General features: G+C 39.3%; 2 protein-coding genes across 5 annotated transcripts in view; both read right to left on the reverse strand.

The window, feature by feature from the left end:
- Window positions 1-2,043: 2,043 nt before the first annotated feature.
- Window positions 2,044-16,808, reverse strand: dhx35 (DEAH-box helicase 35). 4 transcript variants are annotated; one of them, XR_006928170.1, is made up of 22 exons: window positions 16,710-16,783; window positions 14,871-14,998; window positions 14,565-14,657; window positions 14,287-14,364; window positions 13,718-13,822; window positions 12,434-12,495; window positions 12,228-12,297; window positions 12,030-12,089; window positions 10,491-10,603; window positions 9,790-9,886; window positions 9,442-9,600; window positions 7,637-7,847; window positions 6,550-6,674; window positions 6,055-6,109; window positions 5,764-5,954; window positions 5,483-5,560; window positions 5,197-5,326; window positions 4,504-4,585; window positions 3,984-4,055; window positions 3,712-3,823; window positions 3,106-3,245; window positions 2,044-3,001 (listed from the first exon to the last, which is right to left on the reverse strand). XR_006928170.1 is itself a non-coding variant. In XM_046869850.1 (22 exons), the coding sequence occupies exons 4-22, from the start codon at window positions 14,634-14,636 to the stop codon at window positions 3,204-3,206; spliced, it is 1,914 nt and encodes a 637-aa protein (XP_046725806.1). In that variant the 5' UTR covers window positions 14,637-14,657; window positions 14,871-14,998; window positions 16,213-16,529; window positions 16,710-16,745; the 3' UTR covers window positions 2,044-3,203. The 4 variants fall into 4 exon arrangements, 3 of the variants coding, with proteins under 3 accessions (XP_046725806.1, XP_046725804.1, XP_046725805.1); XM_046869850.1 differs by adding an exon at window positions 16,213-16,529 and having other exon boundaries at window positions 2,044-3,245; window positions 16,710-16,745; XM_046869848.1 differs by having other exon boundaries at window positions 2,044-3,245; window positions 16,710-16,808.
- Window positions 16,809-19,899: 3,091 nt separating this feature from the next.
- The window catches only part of rab5if (RAB5 interacting factor), a 5,951-nt gene continuing 172 nt past the window's right edge, over window positions 19,900-25,678 (reverse strand). The window contains exons 1-4 of the mRNA XM_046869851.1: window positions 25,579-25,678; window positions 21,604-21,707; window positions 21,214-21,343; window positions 19,900-20,792 (exon numbers count right to left, since the gene is read on the reverse strand). The exon at window positions 25,579-25,678 is cut by the window's right edge and continues 172 nt beyond it. Coding sequence (XP_046725807.1) covers window positions 20,751-20,792; window positions 21,214-21,343; window positions 21,604-21,707; window positions 25,579-25,678 — 376 coding nt within the window. The 3' untranslated portion in view covers window positions 19,900-20,750. The remainder of the gene's footprint in view (window positions 20,793-21,213; window positions 21,344-21,603; window positions 21,708-25,578) is intronic.

Below are 25,678 nucleotides of genomic sequence, written 5' to 3' on the forward strand. Positions count from 1 at the left end.
CGCTGTTATAATGAGCTCCAGACTTCTGGGAAGATGTTCCACTGGATTCAGCTACAAAGGTGTAAAATCAGTGTGAAGAATTCATCTCAGAGATGTTTAATAGGGTTCATAAGAGGAGATCTTCCACATCTTCCAACTCATGGAACGCAGATCTTCATGAAGATGCACAAATCTGTGCACATTGGCAGGGTTTTGGATCTTCTGGTTCAAGTGAAGGTCAAATTTCATGCTACCAAATGCATCCTAAGCATTATAGAAGAACCAGGTTTGGCTGGAGACGTCCCAATACTTTTGGCCACAGCGTGTGGATTGTTAATTATCCTCGTGCTCCAAAAAAAATTTTTTATGCGGCTTTTTAGGGTTCGATAGCGAAGATCGCGAACGCATGCGAACTTTTGCACGCAGCTAACGTGAATAAGGAACTCGCGCGCGCGCACACACACACACACACACACACACACAGTGGAAATACTTTGTAAATTATGAGTCACTGTATTTCTAAGAAAAGTGTTTCAGAATGCATATGATCCTTTCACTACACACACACACACACACACACACACACCCTACACACCCATCACTCCCTTCATGAAGCAAGATCCGATCCAGAACTCTTGACCTCTCACCTCTCAATGAACAGAAACTGGGATCTCACATACATGCTCTAAAAACCCGCAGTTTCTACAAACGTTTCCACGTGACTGCGGTGCAGTAAAATCACACGTCTCACCAGCTCCAGTCACGTCCCACCTCATGAAGATTATAGACCTTTAAAGAAGTAGATGATGACCCCGTAAACATCCCGAACCATCTAGAGACGTACCAGGACCATTTGGATCCCAGTTCATGTAGAGTTTTGGACACTGGACCTCTTTGAGTGTTTAAAGGTTCTGGCATGGAGAAGCTGGTGTTGGATCTGTGATGATCTCAGATGTTCTGAGTTGCTCTCACTCTCCAGTGTTCTGTAGTGTTTAAAGACTATAATCACACTCTTGATGTCACCCAAATGAGGATGAGGTTTTGCCTTGAGTCCTCTCAAGGTTTCTTCCTCATAACATCTAAGGGAGTTTGTCCTTCACCACAGTCTCCATGGTGCTCATCAGGGAGAAACACACACCGTTCATCTTCACTGTTAAATTCTGTAAAGCTGTTTTGAGACGATGTGCATTGTGAAAAGCGCAATAGAAATTAAACTAAATGAATAATTAATAAGATTAAACTCTCTGAAGTTTTATTAAAGAAAATATTCTCAATGTAACTGCACCCAAAGACGTCCTGGATCATCATGTGCTTTTTACAATACTCTCGTTTTCGTAGAAACACTGAATAGTTTATGTTTTTGTTTGCGTTTTTTGTGTCCTGACGATCATCTGTGCAACAACACTGACACCTGGTGGTGAAAATGGGAGTGTTTCATAGTAGATTTTTTTTTAATTAAATATTTCTGGCAGAGTAAAAAATAAATAAAGTATAAAAGTCAGAGTTGTAAAAATAATAATAATAATAATAATAATAATAATTAAAACATTTTTCAAAAAGAGGTGTATAAAAGTGCTGCAAGCAAAATCAGGCAATTTCACAAAAACATTTCTGCCGCAAAATTTTTAAGAAAAGCAGGTTTTAAGATACACAAAGTTCAAGTTCTCCATGAATATTTATCATTTGTATATTTTTCTGAGTAAATATGAAAATAATTAAGGTTATAGTTTAAAAAAAAGGGTTAATATTAATAATTATTATAATGATTTATGATGAATCTGATTTCCGTTATAAAGAAAGCATGACCTCTGTGTGTGTGTGTGTGTGTGTGTCTTACAGTTTTTTGTTTTTTTCTCAGTTGCTTTGGGGCGTTTTCCGAAATCATCTGCAATATTTGCAGACCAGGACGTGCCTTTCTCAAAACAACTCGTACAAACAGCAAAACACATTCATGCAGAAAGTCTGCACTTTTCTCAAAACCGTGACCTCCGTGTCTGTACAGAAGTAAAAAAAACAAAAACCTTCACAATAAAACCAACAGAAAAATAAACACAGAGTCACGTCTGTGAAGATTCCTGTTTATTGGATTAGTCTCATTTCCATACAGAACTTTGAGATGAAGGGAAATCTGAAGGAAGTGTTCGTTTCCTCGAGGGCGTAAAAGCATCTGAACGAAGCGAATCGGCCGGACGGGCCGTGTCTACGCACTACGTATGATTTTTCACAGTGTTCATGCAGGAAGGGGATTTCAGAAGTGATCTCGAAGTGAAAATGCGCCGGTGATGTGAGCAGCAGCTGCCGCTGGACCACAGCGAAGGTCAGAAAGATGCAGAAATCTCATGCAGGTTTCCGTCGAAGGTTCTTTTGTGGAAGCATTTATGAAATGGGCGTGTTTTTTAATACAGACGGCTGTTGTTTGTGCTCTAATTAAAATCGATTATACACTAGAAATAAGTGGATATTATGCTTATATATTGGGAATGGGGGGAAGGGGGGTGTAATTCCCAATGACTTTCTGATGGATTTCAGGAAAAGAAAAAGCACATTTTTAGGCACCGGTGTAAAAATGGCAACGTTATTTCATACGCATATGAAATACATGTTTCCTATTTGGCACATAATGGTGAGGAAAAGGCCACTAAATCTCAGCTACACAGTATTTCCATGGGAAAGAAAAAATGATACAGATTTCCGGTGTGTAATTGATCAATCTAAATCTAAATAATAATAATAATAATAATAATAATAATAATAATAATAATGCTGCAAAAACACGACCCGATGCGTCCCGGTGTCTCAACTTCATTTCCCTTCCTGTATTTGATGTATATAAAAAAAAAAAGATAAAAAAAAAAAAAAAAGATTTCACTTCCCCAATTACGCAGGAAACACACACGGCAACTGAGGGAAAACAGTACAAAAATTAAAAAAGGAAGCGCTATGAACGACCTTTGACCTCTAGACCGAATGCTGTGTGTGTGTGTGTGTGTGTGTGTGTGTGTGTGTGTGTGTGTGTGTGTGTTGGTGGAAGAATTCATTCCAATATGAAGGAATAAATATTATATTTATCATACACATATATACAGTGCTGGGTATAGAGAATTCTCCCCTCAGTTCTGCTGCCTTGTGTGTGTGTGTGTGTGTGTGTGTGTGTGTGTGTGTGTGTACACGCTCAAGTATATAAGGATCAGTAGTTCAGCAGTCGGTCAGGATTGCCGATGAGCTCAGAAGACTTTGGAGCGTTTGCTTCCCAGAGAGCCGTGCTGCTGCGGAGAGAACGAGAAGAAACACAATGAGAAATAAATCCAAAACGTTCGTCTAGAATCTTTTTACCGCATTACGGCACAAACTGGCATGAACTTTTCCCTTCACTTGAACTTGGAAGACCCAAAAACCTGCTCCGGGATGAGTGTGTGCATGTGCACAAAACCAGCTCCATGAAGATCTGCTTTTCATGGGGTGGAAGATGTTAAAGATCTCCTGCTATAAACATTATTGAACACCTTTGGGGTGAATGTAAACGCTGACTGCACCCTGGGAACCTCCTCAACCTTCAACCTCAACCCTTGTAAATAAATGAAACTGGAAAAATAAATCTAGAGGAACATCTTCCCAGAAGAGTGGAGCTCATTATAACAGCGAAAGGAGACTAAATGTGGAAATCTAATGTGTGTGTGTGTGTGTGTGTGTGTGTGTGTGTGTGTGTGTGTGTGTGTGTGTGTATACTCGTACTGTGGCCTGTTTATAAAAATGAGGTGCCAGTTCCACCAGCCAGGACGATTCCACCGCAGTCACGTCTCGCATGTAGTACTTGGAGGTCTGAACCACCTCGTTGAAGACCACCCTGAATAAAAAAACACACACAAATCACTAATCAGTGCAACTTCACGGTTCCTAAGTGGAATCCGTTAGAGACAGTTAACATCCAGGGGGGCGGAGCTTCCAGAAAGTCAAGAAAAGCTCTACTTTTATTACATTTATTACAAAAAAGAAACAATTCATACCATTTGGGAGGTTTTTCTCCGTAAAGCACGGAGTTGGGATGAATGTGAAGCTCACGGTCGTCTCGTAAAGTCCTGAGTAATGAAAAACAGTGTGGAAAACAAGTGTGTGTAAAGAAACAGTCTATTAAAAATGCTTCTGAATTCTGGATCCTGATTGGTTAAAACAAGCTGATTTATTAATTATTCATTATTGGGGGTTTTTGTTTTTCAGCTCATTGTAATTTGTGAATGATGATTTTTCTGGAAGGAGTCTCCAGTGTTTAAATTTTCTCTTTTCTTTAATCCTCAGAATGGATGATTTTTTTATTCTAATTAACTTTTGACATTTAGATAAAAATAAATAAATAAATAAATTAAAAAGCTGGTGACAGGAACGAGTGTTTTTGAGTTGCTATAATGTAAATAAGAAACTTGTTTTCGTGGATGAATGTATAAAGAGATAAGCTGGAGCTGTTTCTATAATCTGATCTGCTGAGATTTTTTACTTCACATCAGCTCGCCCGGAGACGAGACGTCTTACCTGTACGTCCCGGAGTGATGCAAGCGAGCCGCATTTGCGAAGAATCCTGACACGATGCACCTCAGGATCACATCTGGATCACCTGAAAGAAAAAAACGATGTAGGAATTGAAAATGTGGGGCGATTTCACTATAAATGAAGGGGCGGGGCTTATTTGATTGACACGCTGTAGTTTCGGTTTTGGTGACGGAGATATAAAGACCAACATCTTTAAGAACATTAAAAAAAAGAACACATATTTAGTAGCATTAGCAGAACGGTCCAAAGGCAGGGCGGTCTGAAAACTTCAGCCCCCACATTTGGTACGGGCCACAGAACAATCCCAGAGAAATATGTAGAAAATGTTATTTTAAATGTGTTTTACTCGTATCATATCTCTATTTGATGATAAAGTTTGGCCCTTAGTGATTAATTGAGGTCGAGGCACCGATAGTTGATCGCTGGAACTATCAGCAAAAATCCAAACCGATAGTTTTTCCGGCTTCCTGGCCTCTATCATTACGAGAGCGGCCTCTAGAGGCGAAACACTGACACCACATTTAAATCGGTTGATTAATCAGTCGACCTCTTGTTATTAACATAACCTATTTGTTAGTTTCACCCACCAACCATATGAATATGCATAAGTAAGTGATTTGAATAGCAATGAATTAGAAAAAAATGTCAGTTTCACTTTAAGGAATGAACTCTGACCTTCGCTGGAGTTTCGAGGAACTTTGAACTTGTTGAGCAGGCGACGGAGCTGCTCTCGGACCGTCGTGGCCCTCAAGAGACCCTTGTAGTTCAGAAAGTGCTCCTGACACCACTGAGAACTTTTCTGGTGCTGCAAGACCAGAACAAAAATGAAGAATCATTGGGAAGGAGACATAACTGAAATATTACACACAAACAGAAGGAAACAGGAAACAGTTCAGGAAGGAAAATGTTTTTTTTTTTTTATTTATTAAAAATACAAAATATTTATGTTCCTCTTACGGACCTTGACGAAAGCCTCATAGACATTTAGCATGGTCAGATGGTCACCTTCAGCCACAGCGAACTTCCTGTGCTCACGTGCCTGTCAGAGAGGCGTAAGGAATTTGCTGTAAATTTTTTAGAAAGTTGTCTAGAGAACAAAAAAAAAACCCCAATATAAAAAATACCACAGCAATTCACGGGGTCCAAGCACCTTAGCGTTCACAAGATTATAAATGTTCATGGACGTAAAATGAGACCACCATATGGCCACTGAGTCACTGAGTTTGAAAAAGACGGACTCACGGCTGCTTTCTTCTGATTGGACGGCACCACAAAGACGTTCTGGATCTGCATCATGGCGGCGATGGTGATCACCTCTTTGGAGCAGCTGAAGTTTCCCGACTCGAGAAGCATCTTTGCGAACATGGGGCTGAGCGGGAACTCAGCCATGCGGACCCCCGCCGGATCAGTCAGACGCCCGTACTGGTCCAGACCTAAACCAGGACGTCACATCAGAAGAACGTGGAGATCATCAGATCCTGTGATTTAAATGTTCTGCTTTTTTTCCAAGGGTTATTTATGATCCTGTCTTACCCCCGAGAGCAAAGAGCAACTCCAATGCCTGCACCATGGTCTGAGCTGGAGGAGGCTGGAACACAAAAAACACAAACACTCAGACAGACAGACAAACAGAAAGACAGAAAGACAGAAAGTAGTAAAGAAAGAAAGAAAGAAGTGAAGAAGGAAAGAAAAAAGTAAAGAACGAAAGAAAGAAAGAAAGAAGTAAAGAAGTAAAGAAAGAAAGAAAGAAAGAAAGAAAGAAAGAAAGAAAGAAAGAAAGAAAGAAAGAAAGAAAGAAAGAAAGAAGAAAGAAAGAAAGAAAGAAAGAAAGAAAGAAAGAAAGAAAGAAAGAAAGAAAGAAAGAAAGAAAGAAAGAAAGAAAGAGAGAAAGAAAGAAAGAAAGAAAGAAAGAAAGAAAGAAAGAAAGAAAGAAAGAAAGAAAGAAAGAAAGAAAGAAAGAAAGAAAGAAAGAAAGAAAGAAAGAAAGAATTCTCCTGCAGGATGAACCTCATGTCATGCTGCACTCACAGACAGGAAGCTGAAGCGGAGAACGTTATCAACACCCAGAGCTTTGAGCTGGAGGATCACCGGAGCCAGATTACTGCGCTGCATCTCAGGCACAGTGCTCTCCGGGAGCTTCTCAAAGTCCTCCTCTAAACAAACAACACCAGGTTAGAGAAACTATAGTGTGATGATGGGAGGTGAAGTGTGGTGAAGTGTGGTGAGGTGAGGTGAAGTGTGGTGAGGTGTGGTGATGTGAGGTGAAGTGTGGTGAGGTGTGATGATGTGAGGTGAAGTGTGGTGAGGTGTGGTGATGTAAGGTAAAGGGTGGTGAGGTGTGGTGAGGTGTGGTGAGGTGTGGTGATAGGAGGTGAGGTGTGATGATAGGAGGTGAGGTGTGGTGAGGTTTGATGAGGTGAAGTGTGGTGAGGTGATGATGTGAGGTTAAGTGTGGTGAGGTGTGGTGATGTGGTGAAGTGTGGTGAGGTGTGGTGAGTGTGGTGAGGTGTGGTGATAGGAGGTGAGGTGTGATGATAGGAGGTGAGGTGTGGTGAGGTTTGGTGAGGTGTGATGATGTGAGGTGAGGTGGTGAGGTGTGGTGAGGTGAGGTGAAGTGTGGTGATTTGAGGTGAAGTGTGGTAAGATATGGTGGGGTGAAGTGTGATGATGTGAGGTGAAGTGTGGTGAGGTGTGGTGAGTGTGGTGAGGTGAGGTGAAGTGTGGTGAGGTGTGGTGATCTGTGATGTGTGGTGAAGTGTGGTGAGGTGTGGTGTGAGGTGAAGTGTGGTGATGTGAGGTGAAGTGTGGTGAAGTGTGGTGAGGTGTGATGTGAGGTGAAGTGTGGTGAGGTGTGATGATGTGAGGTGAAGTGTGGTGAGGTGTGGTGAGGTTGTGGTGAGGTGTGGTGATGTGAGGTGAAGTGTGGTGAGGTGTGATGATGTGAGGTGAGGTGTAATGAGGTGTGGTGAGGTGAGGTGTGATGTAAGGTGAAGTGTGGTGAGGTATGGTGAGGTGAAGTGTGATGATGTGAGGTGAAGTGTGGTGAAGTGTGGTGAGGTGTGGTGTGGTGAGGTGAGGTGAAGTATGGTGAGTTGTGGTAAGGTGAGGCGTTCACCTGTGTAAAGGCGGAAACATTTCCCGGGCCGGTTCCGGCCACCTCTTCCTGCTCTCTGAGACGCAGAAGCTTTGGAGATGGGCGTGACCACCAGGGACTCGATGGCTGTCAGGGGATTGTAGCATCGCAGCTTGACGAACGCACAGTCGATCACGAACACAATGCCGTTGATGGTGATGGACGTCTCAGCGATGTTGGTAGCGACCACCACCTGCCAGACAGAGATCCTGATTTCACTATTACACTATACAGACAAATTTGTAGACATCTGACCATAAGACTGCTACATGCTTCTTTCTCCTGAAGATCTCATACTACATTCAGTCTCCATTAGCTGTTATAATCATCTCTACCTTTCCTCCATTATTCACACCATCATCATAATCTTAAAACAAAATATGATCCAATCCTAACATCCAATCTGAACATCCAATCCATCATCTAATCCCAACATCCAATCTAACATCCAATCCAACATCTAATCTAACATCCAATACAATATACAGTCTAACATCCAATCCTAACATCCAATCCAACAACCAATCTAAAATACAATCCGAACATCCAATCCATCATCTCATCCCAACATCCAATCTAATATCCAATCCAATATCTAATCTAACATCCAATACAATATACAGTCTAACATCCAATCCTAACATCCAATCTGAACATCCAATCCATCATCTCATCCCAACATCCAATATAATATCCAATCCAATATCTAATCTAACATCAATACAATACAGTCTAACATCCAATCATAACATCCAATCTGAACATCCAATCCATCATCTAATCCCAACATCCAATCTAACATCCAATCCTAACATCCAATCCAACATCCAATCTAAAATACAATCTGAACATCCAATCCATCATCTCATCCCAACATCCAGTTTAACATCCAATCCAACATCTAATCTAACATCTAATACAATATACAGTCTAACATCCAATCATAACATCCAATCAAACATCCAATCTGAACATCCAATCCATCATCTAATCCCAACATCCAATCTAACATCCAATCTAACATCCAATCCTAACATCCAATCCAACATCCAATCTGAAATACAATCCAAAATCCAATCCATCATCCAATCCCAACATCCAGTCTAACATCCAACAAAATATTCTAAAATCATCTATATATTTAACATAACTCTAATATACAATCCTAACATCCAATCAAACATTCTAGCATCCAATCCAACAACCAATCTAACAGCCTAACATCCAATCCAAACATTTAATCCAAACATCTAATTCAACATCCGATCCAACATCCAATCTGACATCTAATCCGAAATCCAATCAAAAATTCAATCTAAGATCCAATTGAATATACAATCCTTACATACAATCCAACATCCAAAAAAACATTCTAGCATCCAATCCAACATCCAATCCAAATACTCAATTATATCATCCAATCTAACATCCAACATGCTTGTGACTGCCTGTTCATATGGATCATAACATATAGTAATCTGTATGAACTTCTCGTACTGAAGAATGTTGGATGAAGCCACTGAAAGATTCTGGACTGATGGTTGAACAGTTACTTCACATCCAGAATGTTCAAGAAAACCACAAACCCAAATAACTATATTAAAATAAGTAAAATGGCAGGAAATTAGAAATGAGGCGAATTAAAAAATAAATGTAATTTTGAGCAAATTTGTATCATTCGTTATGACTGCAACGTAGAAGAAACAGTATAAAAGATCCTTTTCAATTTTATCACTATTTGATTTTCTAACTTTGTGCTGACTGTAGAATCAGGAATTCGTTTTCACCTTTCGGACAGTAGGTGGCAGCCTTTCAAAGACTTTCAGCTGCTCGGAGTAGGGCAGGCCGGCGTACATGGGAAGGACACGGAGATGTTTCTTCATGCCGTGGCGAGACAGAGAGCGAGCCTGATCCTGCAGCATGGACACCACTTTCTCCACCTCCTCCTACATTCACACACACACACACACACACACACACACACACACACACACACGTTAGCAGCAGAGTCAGATTTCCACAATGTCCTGCTTTGAAATAACACACTGAAACAAGTTTTTTTTTTTTTTTTGTGTGAAAACACACACACACACACACACACACACACACACACACACACACACACACACACACACCTGTCCTGTGAGGAACGCAAGCACGTCTCCATCGTCCTCAGCTTCATGAATCTTCATGACGGTTTCCACAGAGGCTTTTACATAATCTGGAACTGGACTGTACACACACACACACACACACACACACACACACACACACACACACACAAAATGTTTAGATGTCAATCACAGCTACAGTGCAAAAGTTTTTACACCCTCTAAAACTACCACTCATGCTATACGATCAAAAGTATTGGGACACCCGAGTTTTTCACCCATATGTGGTTCTTCTCCAAACTCCAAACTAATTTGGAGGCACACAATTTTTTTATAATAACGGCTTTGGATGCAGCATGACATATTTCCGAGACCCAAACGTGTTCTAGCATGAGATGTGGAAGATCTCCTGCTATAAACCCCTTTAAACACCTTTGGGATAAATGTGAATGCTGACTGCACCCCAGACACCTCCTCACCTCCATCATAACCCAACTCCCCTGTACCTGAATAAATCTCCACAAAATCTTGTTTAACATCTACCCGGAAGAGTGTAGCTCATTACAACAGGACAGGGAGACTCATTGTGGAATGAGATGTTTAAAAAAAAAAAAAAAGCACAATTGTATGGCTGAGTGTCCACAAACTTATGGCCATCGATTGTAGAATTCTGTGACACATAAAAACCAAAAATAAACTTTGAGTAACATTAAAAGGTTTCACACCTGACTGTGTAGAAAACATCCACAGGGAAAGTTCGTCCCTCCACGGTCAAGATTCCACACGTGTCCTTGCTCGGGTCTCCCGATTCGTTCAGGTTAAAGAAGTCGTAAAATTTCTAGAAGAGAGGAATTTTTTATTTTTACAAATAATGGAATCATACAAATAAAAGAAATGAGAAGAACGTGCGCATGATTTTTCTCCCTGAGTCTTTGGAGGTTTTTTATTTCTTAATACATGAAATACATACAGAAATATTATTATGAAGTCATATCAGAGTCCTGTGCCTCATTATTAAAGTCTTTCCTCCTTTCCCTTTCTCCACTCTACTGATCGGGTCATTTTAATGGGAGGTATACCTCAAGACTGTGTGCTAGGGCATGTTTAGATTTTTTGTTTGTTTGTTTATAAGACTACGCTTTTTATTAAATTTATTATTTTATATTATATTTATTATTTATTCAATTATTTATTTGTTTGTTTTATTATTTATTTATTTAAATTCAATTATTTGATTAACATAGAAGTCTAGTTTTTGGAATTTGGGGGTCTGTATATAAGGGGTTTAATGGTACAAAAAATTTCCGGTTTGGTAAGTACCTCGGTTTTAACGTTTTTTTTATTAACACAGTTTATTATTATTAACAATTGTAATAAACATTTGAACAGTTTACAATTATAAAACAAATTAAAGGCCTGCTTAGTTAAATAATATATAAAATAACATTTTATTATGTTTTTAAAAAAAATAATAATAAATCTAATTAATGCAATGCAATTTTTATATTAATATTTAACTAAATTGAATAATTGATTAAATTGGCACAAATTAAATTAATTACATAAAATGTAATAAATGGAAAAATTAGTTTTATATTTCATATTTAATTTTCTAAAGCGATAACAAATGCCAATTTGTTTTAACAAATGTCTTCATTCCTTCCATCCTTCATTAATAAACTCCCTAAAATTTTTTCCTGATTTTCTCCCTTTAAGAAAAATTCTTATAGCTGGACATAAAACGCTAAAGAATCCATAACATTAGCGTTAGCTGCTAGCCACTTCCTGGCTAGCGGCTAACGTTAGCGCTGTGGATTCTTTACATTTTAATGCATGTAAAATGAAAGAGTGATATACAACAACACAATATTCATTCAGTGAAAGCAACATGCACCATACAGCCAAAAGAATCAGGACACCTGACCAACTCCATGAAGATCTGCTTCGGGGTAGAAGATGTGGAAGATCTCCAGCTGTAGACCCTATTGAACACCTTTAAGATGAATGTGAACGCTGACAGCACCCCAGGAACCTCCTCACCTTCATCAGTACCTGACTTTACGAACACCCTTGTAGCTGAATAAATCTCCATAAAATCTAGTGGAACATCTTCACAGAAGACTGGAGCTCATTATAACAGCACATGGAGACTAAATGTGGAATGAGATGTTCAAAGAGAAGCACAGAGCAATCCTGTGGTCAGGTGTCCCACAAACCTTTGGCGCTATAGTGCAACTCGACTAAAATAATGAACTCTGAACAACCTTGGCGTCCAGCGTAGCGGAAGCAACGATTAGCCGGAGGTCTCTCCTCTTCTTCTGAATCTGAGAGAGAGAGAGAGAGAGAGAGAGAGAGAGAGAGAGAGAGAGAGAGAGTTAAAACACCTGCAGGGGCTTTTTAAAACACTTTATCTTGAACTAAAAATAAAAGTTATGCTGCAGGGAACAGAAAACGAGAGTCACCTTCTTGAGAAGGCCAATGGCGATGTCGGTGTAGAGAGTCCTCTCGTGAGCCTCGTCCAGCATGAGGACACTGCAGGACCCACACACACACACATATACCCAAACATATACACACACAGACACACACACAGACACACACACAATCAGTTCACTGTTTCCAAAACCACGAACTACACCGGGTGGAAAGATTTGGCTTTAAACCTGACCTGTATTTTTTCAGCAGAGGGTCAGCCATCATCTCCCTGACCAGCATCCCGTCTGTAAGGAACTACAACAAGTACAGAACAGTGTAGAAACCGTTATTGTAAAGAACCATAAAAGTAGAATAATAAAGAGCTGAAACACAACAAAGTACTACAGTAACAATAACATAAAAAAAACATAAACATTAAAGTATCTAATGCAGAGTAACAAAAAACCCTGAGAACTAAGTGGCACAAAGTAATGTAAAGCAATGTAAAAGTTTACGTAGAAAAGTGGTGCAACAGAAAGCAGTGTAAAAAAATGTAAAACAACAAAAAAGTTGACGCAGCAAAGCACTGTAAAGAAAAACAACGGCAACTTTTATGCAGCAAAGAAATGTATGTTGCTATTCATGACTTTACAAGTTTACAAAACAAAGCAGTGTAAAGTCATGGAAAGCAGCGTAAAAAACGTACATAGAAAAGCAGTGTAAAGTAATGGGAAGCAAAACTTTTATAGAAACGTAAAGCAGTGTTACAGGTTTACGAAACAAAGCAGTGTAAAGAAATGGAATGCAGTGTGAAGTAAGGTAAAGCAACATAAAAGTTGACGTAGCATTGTAAAGTAATGTAAAGGAACTAACGTTTTCCATAGAAAGCTGTAAAATCAAATGAAGCAATGTAACACAAAAAGCAGGGCAAAGAAAACGTAATATAAAACTTTACAGTGAAAGCATTAGTACCGCCAATGTTTACAATTGTAAACATTGACGGTACTACAATGCTTTTCACTGTAAAGTTTTATATTACGTTCTCTCAAGGTTCTCAAGGCAACCTCAAGGTTTACGTAGCAAAGTAACATATATTTACAGATTACAGTAAAGCTGAAGTGTGTATATATGTGTGTGTGTGTGTGTGTGTGTGTGTGTGTGTGTGTAAGTGAGTATTATTGAATGTGCATTTTGCACTTTAACAGCCGCAACACAAATTTCCATCCGGCACCATTTCAGTTTACCATCACCAGTTTATATGGAGGTGGTAGTTCAGTGTACGTGTGTGTGTGTGTGTGTGTGTATACGTGTACGTGTGTGTGTAAGTGCCCTTTTTCAGTTTACCATCACCAGTTTATATGGAGGTGGTAGTTCAGTGGTTTAGGCATTGGACTTTGGATCTGAAGGTCATGAGTTCAAATTCCAGCCACACCAAGCTGCCACTCCCGGGCCCCTGAGCAAGGCCCTTAACCCCATAACTGCTTGTTTGTATTAATATCCCTCTGGAGATATAAACCCTCTACAATCCAACTAGTACCTTTATTCGTGTGGCTTGAGGATCTGAGCAGTCATCAAAGCGGATGGTATATCCCACCTCGTGCCCCAAAAACGCTCCACGTTCCTCTGCAACCCGAGTGGCCACCTAAACACACACACACACACACACACACACACACACACACACACACACAGTACCAGAACTGTGAGGTTTTCATTACCAAATATACTGCGATTTCAAAACGAAGCAGAACCACACAAACAGAATTTTCTACTCCTGGTACCAGAACTGCTCTTTTTATCCCTCCACTGGTTATCAGGTCTGTACCATAAGGTTCTGGTTGTATGGATGCCAAGATCTGATTTTGGTACCATGAACCAGATCTTTTCACACCTGATCCAGAATAGCAATTTTCCACAGTTGAGTACTAAAAGTTCTGGGTGTGTGGTTGGTGAAATCTGACGCTGGTACCCACAGAAGCATGAACACAATGTAACAGTGTTTGTGGGCGGGGCTTATTATTTAAATACACACTTTTAAAGCTTAGATAAAAATAATAATAATAATAATAATAATAATAATAATAATAATAATACAGTGATACACACCGACGTTGCGGCTACTCTCCGAGGCTGAGTCACACCGATTACCTTCCCCTCTGTGGCCCATCCAGCCTCCAGGAGGTACTGAAACCCACACACACACACACACACACACACACACACACACACACACACACACTCCGTTGCACTGCAAAACTCAGCTCAAAGCAATCGCTACTTTACAGCAGGCCAGGAGAAACATCAGCACATTACACACAGAACACACATACGGATACTTGAGTGCATGATGAGAGCTGAGGAGGAAGAGCTTTCAGAGATCTTACCTGAGGGATCTGTGTGCTCTTCCCTGAGCCGGTTTCACCCAGGATCACTACGGTCTGAAAGCTTTCCACCATGTACAGGATGTTGTTCCTGTGCTGTTGGAGCAACATTAATGGCACAATATAAACATACCGTATTTATACCCGACTTTACTAACATCATTCTAGCTGAATTATTCTCCACAAAATCTAGAGGAACATCTTTCCAGAAGAGTGGAGCTCATTATAACAGCACATGGAGACTAAATGTGGAATGAGATGTTGCTTCTTATGCTCAGGGCTCAGAAACTTTGAGTTTTGTTTCAGTACCTTAAAGACAGGAAGCTTCTGCCTCTGTTTCTCCACAGACAGGGAGCTGTAGGGGTTGTAGATGACGGCGGTGCTGCTCGGCTCCGTGTTCAGATCCCTCTCTTCACACACTCCGGGTGCCTCGGTCCCTAAATACACACACACACACACACACACACACACACACACACACACACACACACACACACACACACACACACACACACGTTAGACGAGAGCTGCTTCTCACTGTTATGTTTCTGTAACGCAGAATGAATTTACTGTTTTTTTGGCAAGACAAACTTTATTGTTCTAAATAAATAAATAAAAGAATAGAAGATGAACCAGCAGATAAAGGAGAAGAAAATGAAGATGATGCTGATGTTGATGTAGCAGAAGTTGCAAAAGAGAAAAATAAAACATAGAAGAAGAAGAAGAAGAAGAAGAAGAAGAAGATCAGGATACAAAAGTAAGCAAAAAAAAAGATGATAAAGAAGAAGAAGAACATGATGATGCAGAAGAAAATGATGATGATGAGGCAAAAAGGCCACCATCATCCACAAATATTACCTCCACCATCACCATCACCATAAACATCACCTTCACCATCACCTCCCCACCACCTCCCCCACCACCTCCACCATCACCTTCACCATCACCTTCACCATCATCACCTCCACCATCACCATAAACATCACCTTCACCATCACCTCCACCATCACCATAAACATCACCTTCACCATCACCATAAACATCACCATAAACATCACCATAAACATCACCATAAACATCACCTTCACCATCACCTCCACCATCACCATAAACATCACCTTCACCATCACCTCCACCATCACCATAAACATCACCTCCACCATCACCTTTACCTTCACCATAAACATCACCTTCACCTTCACCATCACCTCCCCATCATCACCTCCACCACCACCTCCACCATCACCATCATCACCCACCATCACCATAAACATCACCTTCACCATCACCTTCACCATCACCTCCACCATCACCATAAACATCACCTTCACCATCACCTCCACCATCACCATAAACATCACCTCCACCATCACCTTCACCATCACCATAAACATCACCTTCACCTTCACCATCACCTCCCCATCATCACCTCCACCACCACCTCCACCATCACCATCACCTCCACCATCACCATAAACATCACCTTCACCATCACCTCCACCATCACCATAAACATCACCTCCACCATCACCTTCACCTTCACCATCACCATAAACATCACCTTCACCTTCACCATCACCTCCCCCATCATCACCTCCACCACCACCTCCACCATCACCATCATCACCTCCACCATCACCATAAACATCACCTTCACCATCACCTCCACCATCACACTTCACATTTGAAAAGATGATGTTTGGTTTCCATCTGCTGTAACCCTTAAAGAGCAAAACAACCTAAACTCCTGGTCTCATCAAATCAAATAACTTTTTTTCCTCATGATTTCAGGTTTGATATAAAAATGTCTCGTGTTTCCTTCAGCCCGAATCTGATCTTCACACGCAGCATGCTGAGATCTCTCCAGGGTCACGGGTACAGAGGAGGACAGAGGTGTTGCAGATGTTCAACCAGACCAAATAGAGTGTATTTATACTGAAACAATCATCTCTCTCACACTCTCTCACACTCACACACACACACACACACACACACCAAAATAAGCGCTCCTGCATACACACTAATCCTTCTGTATGAAATTAAAACAGCAGTCTAACACACTGCTCCATTACACACACACACACACACACACACACACACACACACACACACGTGTATATGTATAATGTGTATAATCTGTAATCTCACCGGGTTTCCAGAATTTCATGATGGATTGGGGCGCCGCCATCTTGAACTACTACGTCATTTCTTCGCGCATGGATTTAAACAACCACCAGGCGGCGACACCGGGGGCGAAATAATCACTTACATTTTGCGGTCTCTCTCTCTCTCTCTCTCTCTCTCTCTCTCTCTCTCTCTCTCGTTAGTTTCTTTCTTTCTTTCTTTCTTTCTTCCTTTTTTTCTTTTGTGTCATTCTAATCTCTTTGTACAGTGTAACCCCCCCCCGATCTACACTAGTCTGTAGTGTATAACTGAATGATTTAAATTAATCTATCTATCTATCTATCTATCTATCTATCTATCTATCTATCTATCTATCTATCTATCTATCTATCTATCTAATCTATCTATTTCCTCATCCGCTTCCTTTCCTTCTTTCCTTCTTCTTCTTCTTTACGCTGTTCTCATTAGGGGTCTCCACATCCGTCTCCATCCCCCCTGTCCTCTACATCTGACTCTTTCAGACCAACTACCTGCATGTCTTCTGTCACCACATCCATAAACCTCCTCCTTGTTCTTCCTCTTTTTCTCCTTCAATTCAATTCAATTCATGTTTATTTGTATTGAGCTTTTAATAATGAACATCATCTCAGAGCAGCTTTACACTGATAATGTGGTGATAAAAATGAATAAGATGTTCTTTATAAGTGTAAGTTTGTCCCTGATGAACGAGCTGGTGACGACTGTGGTGAAGGAAAAACACCCCGAGATGCAGAAGGATGAAACCTTTAGAGGAACCAGACTCAAGAGGGAACCTCATCCTCATCTGGGTTCCACCGAATGTCCATTTATTACAGATAAATGATGTTGAGGTGCAGTGATGGAGATCAGAAGCAAACTGTAGTCCTGAGTCAGTGAAGCAGACTGTAGACATTAACTACAGTCCAAATCTAAATCCTCAAAGCTTCTGTTCTTACTCCAGAATTTCATGGAACCACCCAAGGCGTTGATGAGAAACTGTACACAGCTGCACAGAGTGGCCTCCAGATGAAGAGAACATCATCCAGAGGCAGACCAGGACGAGGTGGGAAGATCCACGAGGGGAGAGGGGCAGGAACTGTGGTCACTGAAACCTCAGGGGCATGAGAGAGGGAGAGAGAGGGAGAGAGAGAGAGAGAGAAGAGGGTGACAGGAAGAGAAGGATATGGATTATTAAGTCTCCTGATTGTTGTATGAAAGTTAATGTCACTGTGCAGTTTGGACTCTGGTAAGATTCACTCTGGCAGCAGAACTAAAAGGGAGAAGCAGAAGGTAACACAGACATGAGGATCTCTGGGATAAGAGACGACCCACCACACCAATGTCAACAAACGTGTGAACGTGTGAGAGTGAGGAGACGACAACATCCAAATATCCCAGTTCACCAAACACTCCATATCCATGATCCCTCCAGATCTGCTCCTTTACCTCACAAACACCTACTGACTAAACACTCCACTAAATAAATATGTGTTCAGCCTCGACTTGAACACTGAGTCTGTGTCTGAGTCCCGAACACTGATTGGAAGGTTGTTCCATAACTGTGGGGTTTATAAGAGAAACATCTGCCCCCTGCTGGAGTCTTCATTATTTGAGTACCAACAAATAGCCTGCACCTTAATATGCCTAAAACGGCTAAAGTTAATCAATCTCCAATTTATCTTCCGGATGCATCGCTAGCTGCAACAGTAGTGTAGCACAACTCAACAAGCGTTAAGTTCTTTATACGTCAGTAGTAGTATTTTATAATCAGTGTGAGATGTAATTGGGAGCAGTGTAGATGATTAAAACAGGGTGATGTGCTCATATTTTCTGGATCTAGTGAGGACTCTTACTGCTGCATTCTGAACTAACTGAAGCTTATTTCTGCACTTACTCCAACACCCAGACAGTCAGATGGTTTACAGCAGGAAGTCTGCAAACTTTTGTTTGACAAAATACACTATATTTAATGTACATTACAAATCTGTATATCTGTAGACCTCCAGCACATCCTGGTACTGGGTCACCATCTGGTGTTTGAAGCGCTCTGGGTTTTAATATACAGTAATTTTCGGACTATAAAGCGCACCCATAAATAAGCCGCACCCACTGAATTTTACAAATATTTTTATTTTTAACATAAATAAGCCGCACCTGTCTATAAGCCGCAGGTGTCTACACTGATGTACTTTACACAGGCTTTAACGAAAGACACGTTACACACGGTGTAACAGGTGAAATACGTTGCGCTTCCTTTAAGAGCAGAGCGGTATTTTGGGAAAAGACCGGCACAGCATTTTTCCGCTATTACTGCATGTGTGCAAGACCGAGGAATATGTCCTTATTATTTTCTGATGCTGATTTCTAAGTTTCTTTGACTAACCCGTAACGCTGTTGCCAAGAAAAATAAAAAAGCACGAGTTTTGGAAACCTGTCTGTGCTTATATGACTTCTGTTGTAACTGGAGTTAGTGAGCTCTCCCTTCACCCAGACTCAACGCATTACAACGGCTTGTATCTAAACAGTAGCCGACGAAGGAAGTCATTGTTCACTGTCTTCCTCCTTCCTTTCACAACTACTTCTCTCGGGAGTTTATCTTTTGGCATCGCTGCATGCTTAAAAATCACCCGATGGAAGTTTTTTCTCCTGATGCCGTGCAGCTCAGAACACAGGTGAAGTGCGTTTTTTCGTTTCCGTTCGGAAATTTCATTGGTCTAATGTTATGGGGTTCAGTTTTTTGGCTTGAAGTTTGTGAAACCGGGAAAAACCCAGGAAAAATCCATAAATTAAAAAACGTGGGAAAAAGGTAGCGGCTTATAGTCCGAAAAATACGGTAGACTAAAAAAAATGTCTTTATTTACATTAAAAAAAAAAAAAAAATTATATATATATATTTATAAAGTTGCTCTTACCTCAAAATATCAAATAAAAATACAAATAATTAATTTTTTTCAGTGAATACATTTCTGTAATATTTTAATTCAAAAGTTGCAATTAATCTGAAACAATATTGCGATGAATTACATTTAAAAATTACAATGAACTTTTCACTTTGTGCTCCAAAATCCATCCCGAATCTTTACATTAGATCATTTTTACATTTGTTTAAATTCATTTTGCGTTAATTATATTTCCATAATAAGATTTTGTATGGAACATGAAATAAATTTCATATAAATAAATGAAGTCTGAGGCGTTTTACTGGTGAATTATTACAGTTTTATTACATCACAAACTCAAACAGGAATTTATTAACGTGTAAGAAAAGTTTAAAAACAATTCGATTTCTCCGGCGATGGCGGAAAGGAGAAAAAAAAATTTCTTTAAAAAAAAAAGAAAAATGTTAAATACCTATCTATTGATTTATCTTAAAAAAAAAAAAAAAAAAGAAAGGAATCTTGAATCATTCTATGCACCACACATGTTAATACCCGAGTACCGGATTTGTCTCAGACTTTAAATCATTTAAAAAAAAGTTAATGCTTTAACCTGATTTGCGACACCTGAATCAAATCAGGACCCAAACCTTCTGCAGCGTACGTTTGTTTACGTTCCTTTTTTACAATACTGAGACGTACAGGGAGATCTGACCCACGTGAGACAGAACAGAGAAAACACACGTGAGCTTTAAAATGGAAACTGTACATAATATACACTTTTATCAAGATCCATCAGGTTCAAGAGCCATGAGGAAATTAAACAAAATTATAAACTAAATATAGAGTTGTTCATACGAAGAGATGGAGGGAGGGAGAGGGAGAGAGAGAGAGAGAGAGAGAGAGAGAGAGAGAGAGAGAGAGAGAGAGAGAGGTGTTGGATCAGAACACATGGCAGTGCACTGGACGAGGTGTAGCTTTAAGACTGGTCGAGCTGCCCATCAGGAAGTGGTTCAGAGCAGATTACCCACGATGCACCTGGGTCAGAAGGCTCCGGTGCACTGCTGGTGACGGGGGTAAAGTCCAGTGCCGGCCGTGTGCAGCCCGTCCCAGGACCCCACTGTACAGCCCAGTGTACTACCCCACTTTACTGCAGCTTCTCCACAAGACCTCAGTCATAATGCAGCGCTGTGTAGAAGATTATCCACACCACCTGCACACACACACACACACACACACACACAAATATCCATGATATATGGAGAAACATACACACTGTCTGTTGAAGGTGGTTGTGTAGGCAGTTGTGGGTGTGTATAGAAGGTAGTTTATATAAGGTAGTTGTGTGTAGAGGGTGATTGTGGTTGTGTAGAAGGTGGTTGTGTGTAGAATGCGGTTGTGTAGAAGGCAGTTGTGGTTGTGTAGGCAGTTGTGGGTGTGTATAGATGGTAGTTTATATAAGGTAGTTGTGTGTAAAAGGCGATTGTGGTTGTGTAGAAGGTGGCTGTGTGTAGAAGGTGGTTGTGTAGGCAGTTGTGGGTGTGTATAGAAGGTAGTTTATATAAGGTAGTTGTGTGTAGAAGGCGACTGTGGTTGTGTAGAAGGTGGTTGTGTAGATGTGTGTGATTGTTTACCAGGAATAAAGCGAAAGAGGTCATGAAGCCTTCTTTGGTGAGTTCCCACGTTCCTCCATACTCCTCCTCATCCACCTGCTGGAAGCTGCTGAAGTACACGTACAGGACGCCGGCGTTCACAATGCAGAAACTGCACAACACAACACAACACAACCATCACACACAACACAACACAACCATCACACAATACAACACAACCACGAAACAATACAACACAACCACGACACTATCATTAATTAAATATTCACTATTTTGCTAATGAATATTAATGTAACACATTGTAATGTATAATACATCGCCATAATTTAAATTATTCACATTTACTTTATTTATGTATAAAAATGTAAAAGGTACATTAATGTATTTTTTTTATCTCCTACAGACACGTACATGGCGATTCCCAGGAAGCCCTTGAGTGGAACGATGCCCCAAATGACTCCCAGGATGATGGCGATGATCTGCCTGAACCAGTAGACCACGTCTAAAAACTCATCCTGTGAAAGAGAAATCGCCAAGTGAATATTTTCCTTTTTTAATTTAAACAACATAAAAGAATAAAAGAAAAATATTTTTTTTCCTAATTTAAATTTGAAGAAATAAAAGTTTTTCTTTAAATTTAAAAAATAAAAAAAAGAACTGCATTCTTCCAAATATATATATATTTATTTATTCAAAGTAAATTTTTAATTTAAATATTTTAAATAAATAATATATATTCAGTTAAATATAAAAAAGTACATTCTAAAAATAAAAAAAATAAAAAGATAAAACGTCATTTTTTAAACTATTTTATTTGTATTTTGTGTTTTAATATCCATGTAAATATTATACATTTTATTTATTTGTTTTTTAAATAATTTTTAGAACCTCACGTCTTTTTTCCTTCCAAAAATCTCCCAACAACAATAATGATAAACATCTAATTACTATTCATTAATAAATCTCTAAACATCTGGAGCGATGTCTATATTATAGACTATATTCTATATTATTTTAATGTACAAAATACTATACGCTCGAAAGTTTGTGCACCCCTGGCCCTCACATTTTGTATGTTCTCATTATAGTCATTATTTGCTGTTATAATGAGCTCCACTCTTTATTCCACTAGATTTCAGGGGGGTTTAGTGATCATTCAGCTACAAGGGCATGAGTGAGTCCTTCAAGTTCAACCATATCTTATACAAGCATCATCATGGTTCGGAAATCTTGGTTCTTATGTACACTGCAGTGTCACAGCACACAGAGACGCTCTACACAAGGGTGTGGTGAGGGACTTGGAGAAGAACCGCACGGTAGGTGTGGTAGTCAGGGGTGCACATATTTTTGGCAGTTTTGACCTTCTGAACCTGACAGTTAAACAGTGTGTTATGAACTCACTCAGCGTTTACACCAAAAACAAGAGCTGCAAGATTCAGGCCGGAAAAAAAAAAAACACACCAGAACGTTTCCAAAGTTTGAGATCATTTCAAACTGAAACATAAAGAAAACACTGTACAGTTTATTTACCTTTTTTAGAGTCATTGGAAATTGATTTATATTTTATTTTGTTTTATTTTGTTTTATTTATATATTTGTATTTTGTAAGGGTGGCACGGTTCACAAAACCCACGGTTCGGTTCGTATCACGGTTTTCGGTTCTGTACGGTTCTTGTTGTTATTTTTCTTTTAATCTTCAACACTTCAGAAATTTCCTTCAGCATTTGATATATAGCTTATTAGCTTAATTATCCACAATTTAGGATACAGTATTAACATTTTTGTAATGTAATCATGCACTAACTGAATATGACTTGACTTTAAGCACATTATTGGGAGCATCTCTGAGTAAAAACTAGGTGAGATTTTGATACAGCAAGAGAGAAGACATTAATGATGACATGCTTTTCGTTTATTCGGCAAAAAAAAAGGGTCAGTGAGAGGGAATATTAAACCCGCGGCTCGAGTGCATTCATCAGCTGACCAAATCCTTCACACTCAATCACGCTCGGTATGCATATCTCATATGCACAGTTGCATATCTTTTGCTATAAACATCCCCAATGCTTTAGTTATGGCTATTGCTCTGTCCGACTGATCACTGAGAGGCTGCTTAAATGCTGCGGACAGTAGAAGCTGTTTCCTAACCGTCTCTCTCCTGTTTGTATCGACACATTGGCGTGATGTCTTGCCATTAGCATACTGAATGCATTTTGCACAGTGCTTGCTCACAGTCGCAGTTCTATCGACTGTTTTATTTCTGTTGTCATCGTAAGTAACACGAAATCCAAAATGTTTCCACACACCGGATTTGAACGACGCGGACGCATCCGCCAACTCCGTGCAGCCTTCATTATCTCCTCCACCTGCCATTTCTGCAGCACTCCTTACTCAACTTTTACTGTCTATATGCATGTTTCACGTGAAACTGTCTGAGGCGAAACTGAGCACGGGGCTACATTGCGCATGCGTCGAACCGTGTGACGCACACGCACCGAACCGAGACAAGCGAACCGTACGGTTCGGGTGTTTTTCCATGTTCCGTGCCACCCCTAGTATTTTGGTGTAATATGGCAATTAAATGCAGTAAATGAGTTTCGTTTTTACAGATATTCAGCAATAAAAGTCCATTTTTCTAAAAAGGACATGCCGTAATATAAAGTTTTAAGAACTCCGTTTTATTTTCTCTTCTATATTTAGAGTCGCGCTTTAAAAAATAAAAATGACTTCTTATACGATGAATCGGTGGAATAATCTGTAGAACACTCGATCACAGCCTCAGGACATGTCGGGGAAGAACAAAAAAACATGAAAGGTTATTTAAAAATAATAAAAAAGCTGATCAATAAAATGGCTAATATTTACATAAATACTAAATAAAACATTAAATTTAAATATTGATTAAAGCTCAAGATTAAATAAAGGAGTAAATTAAATATATTTTTAATCATGAGGGATTTATTTTTTCTTTTAGACATTTTATATATATATATATATATATAATATTCTTTAACTGATTGAAACTAATCAAAGGCATAACGAGTGGTAAATGTATCAATTAATTAATTACTTATTTATTTCAAATTATTAATTATTTTAATCTAAAATTTCACTTTTTTGTTTAAACATGCTGATATTTTTTCAATATATAAATAAGTATGAAGTTCTTCCGGACATTTTCTGGGTAAAAAACAGCGTCTTGTGTGGTTGCGGTGAATCGCATGTGATGGTCATGTTTGTTGTGGAGAGATTTGTGGAGGATGTGAGGATAGATTCGATGATGGCAGTGTAGAAGTTCACCAACATCTTCACAGGGAGCAGAAACTTCTTCAGCTGTCGCAGGAAATACATCCTCCGCTGAACCTTCTTGGTGAGGGAGCTGATGTTCTGCTCCCACTTCAGCTCCTGGGTGATGGTGGAGAACATCAGCTCCCTCCTCAAGAAGGTTCAGTGGAGGATGAATCTCCTGAAGTTTCTGCTCACTGACTGTATACAGAATTTAATTCACTAACGTTTATTTAAAATCTGTACACATTCGGTGTCTGTTTGCACCCAGACACCAGGACTAAATCCTAGAGCTCTTTCCTGAACCCTTCACTGTACCTGGTAATAAAACCGATTCTAAATCTGAGTCCGATCAGAACATTTGATTGATCGCACAGGGAAATTGTTCGGTCGCAGCTACTCACAGTAAAAGATCAAAATAAAGATTACATATTTATTTTAATACAATTAATACACATATTAAGAGAAATGGAATTTGTAGCAGCATTAAAGAGAGAAAAGTCAAACTACAATAACAGTAATAAATTACTGCATGTGTAATAATTATTATTATTATTATTATTGCACTGAAATCTAAATATGAACAATATATTTATATGTGGCATAAACAAAATCAATAAATATAACAATATCTATATAGAGGTGTATATTATTTATAGAGGTGTATATTATATAGAGGAGTTATTATTGTTTCACTATATGACAATAAATCGTGTAAAATTGTATTTTATCCACTATAAGATGAGAATAAACACAAATTAATGATTAATTTATTCATTTTATTTAAGATTATTTTTCATAATAATCAGTATAATGATTAAAAAAAACATCCTGATAATATACTTTTATATAAACATTGTTAGGATAGTTTTGATAACATTAATGTAAGAATGTTAAATGTAATATAAATTGTATTTATTTATAAAAATAAAATGCTAACTGTAGCAGCTCGAGCTAATTAGCCAGCTAGCTTAGCAATGAATGGAGGATTAGCTTGAAGCTAATTGTGACTTATGGACACTTTAAACGGACAGACTGCAGATTAAGTGTGTGTGTGTGTGTGTGTGTGTGTGTGTGTGTGTGTGTGTGTGTGTGTGTCACCTTGTCGTCCCACACTGCTCTGCTGTTTAGCGCTTTGCTCCATGTGGGCTGCTTCAGCCCCCCGTTAGCCACATGAATCTCCTCTTTCTTCTTATTCGAG

This window comes from Silurus meridionalis, chromosome 16, assembly GCF_014805685.1.
Source record: "Silurus meridionalis isolate SWU-2019-XX chromosome 16, ASM1480568v1, whole genome shotgun sequence".
Taxonomy (NCBI): Eukaryota; Metazoa; Chordata; class Actinopteri; order Siluriformes; family Siluridae; genus Silurus; species Silurus meridionalis.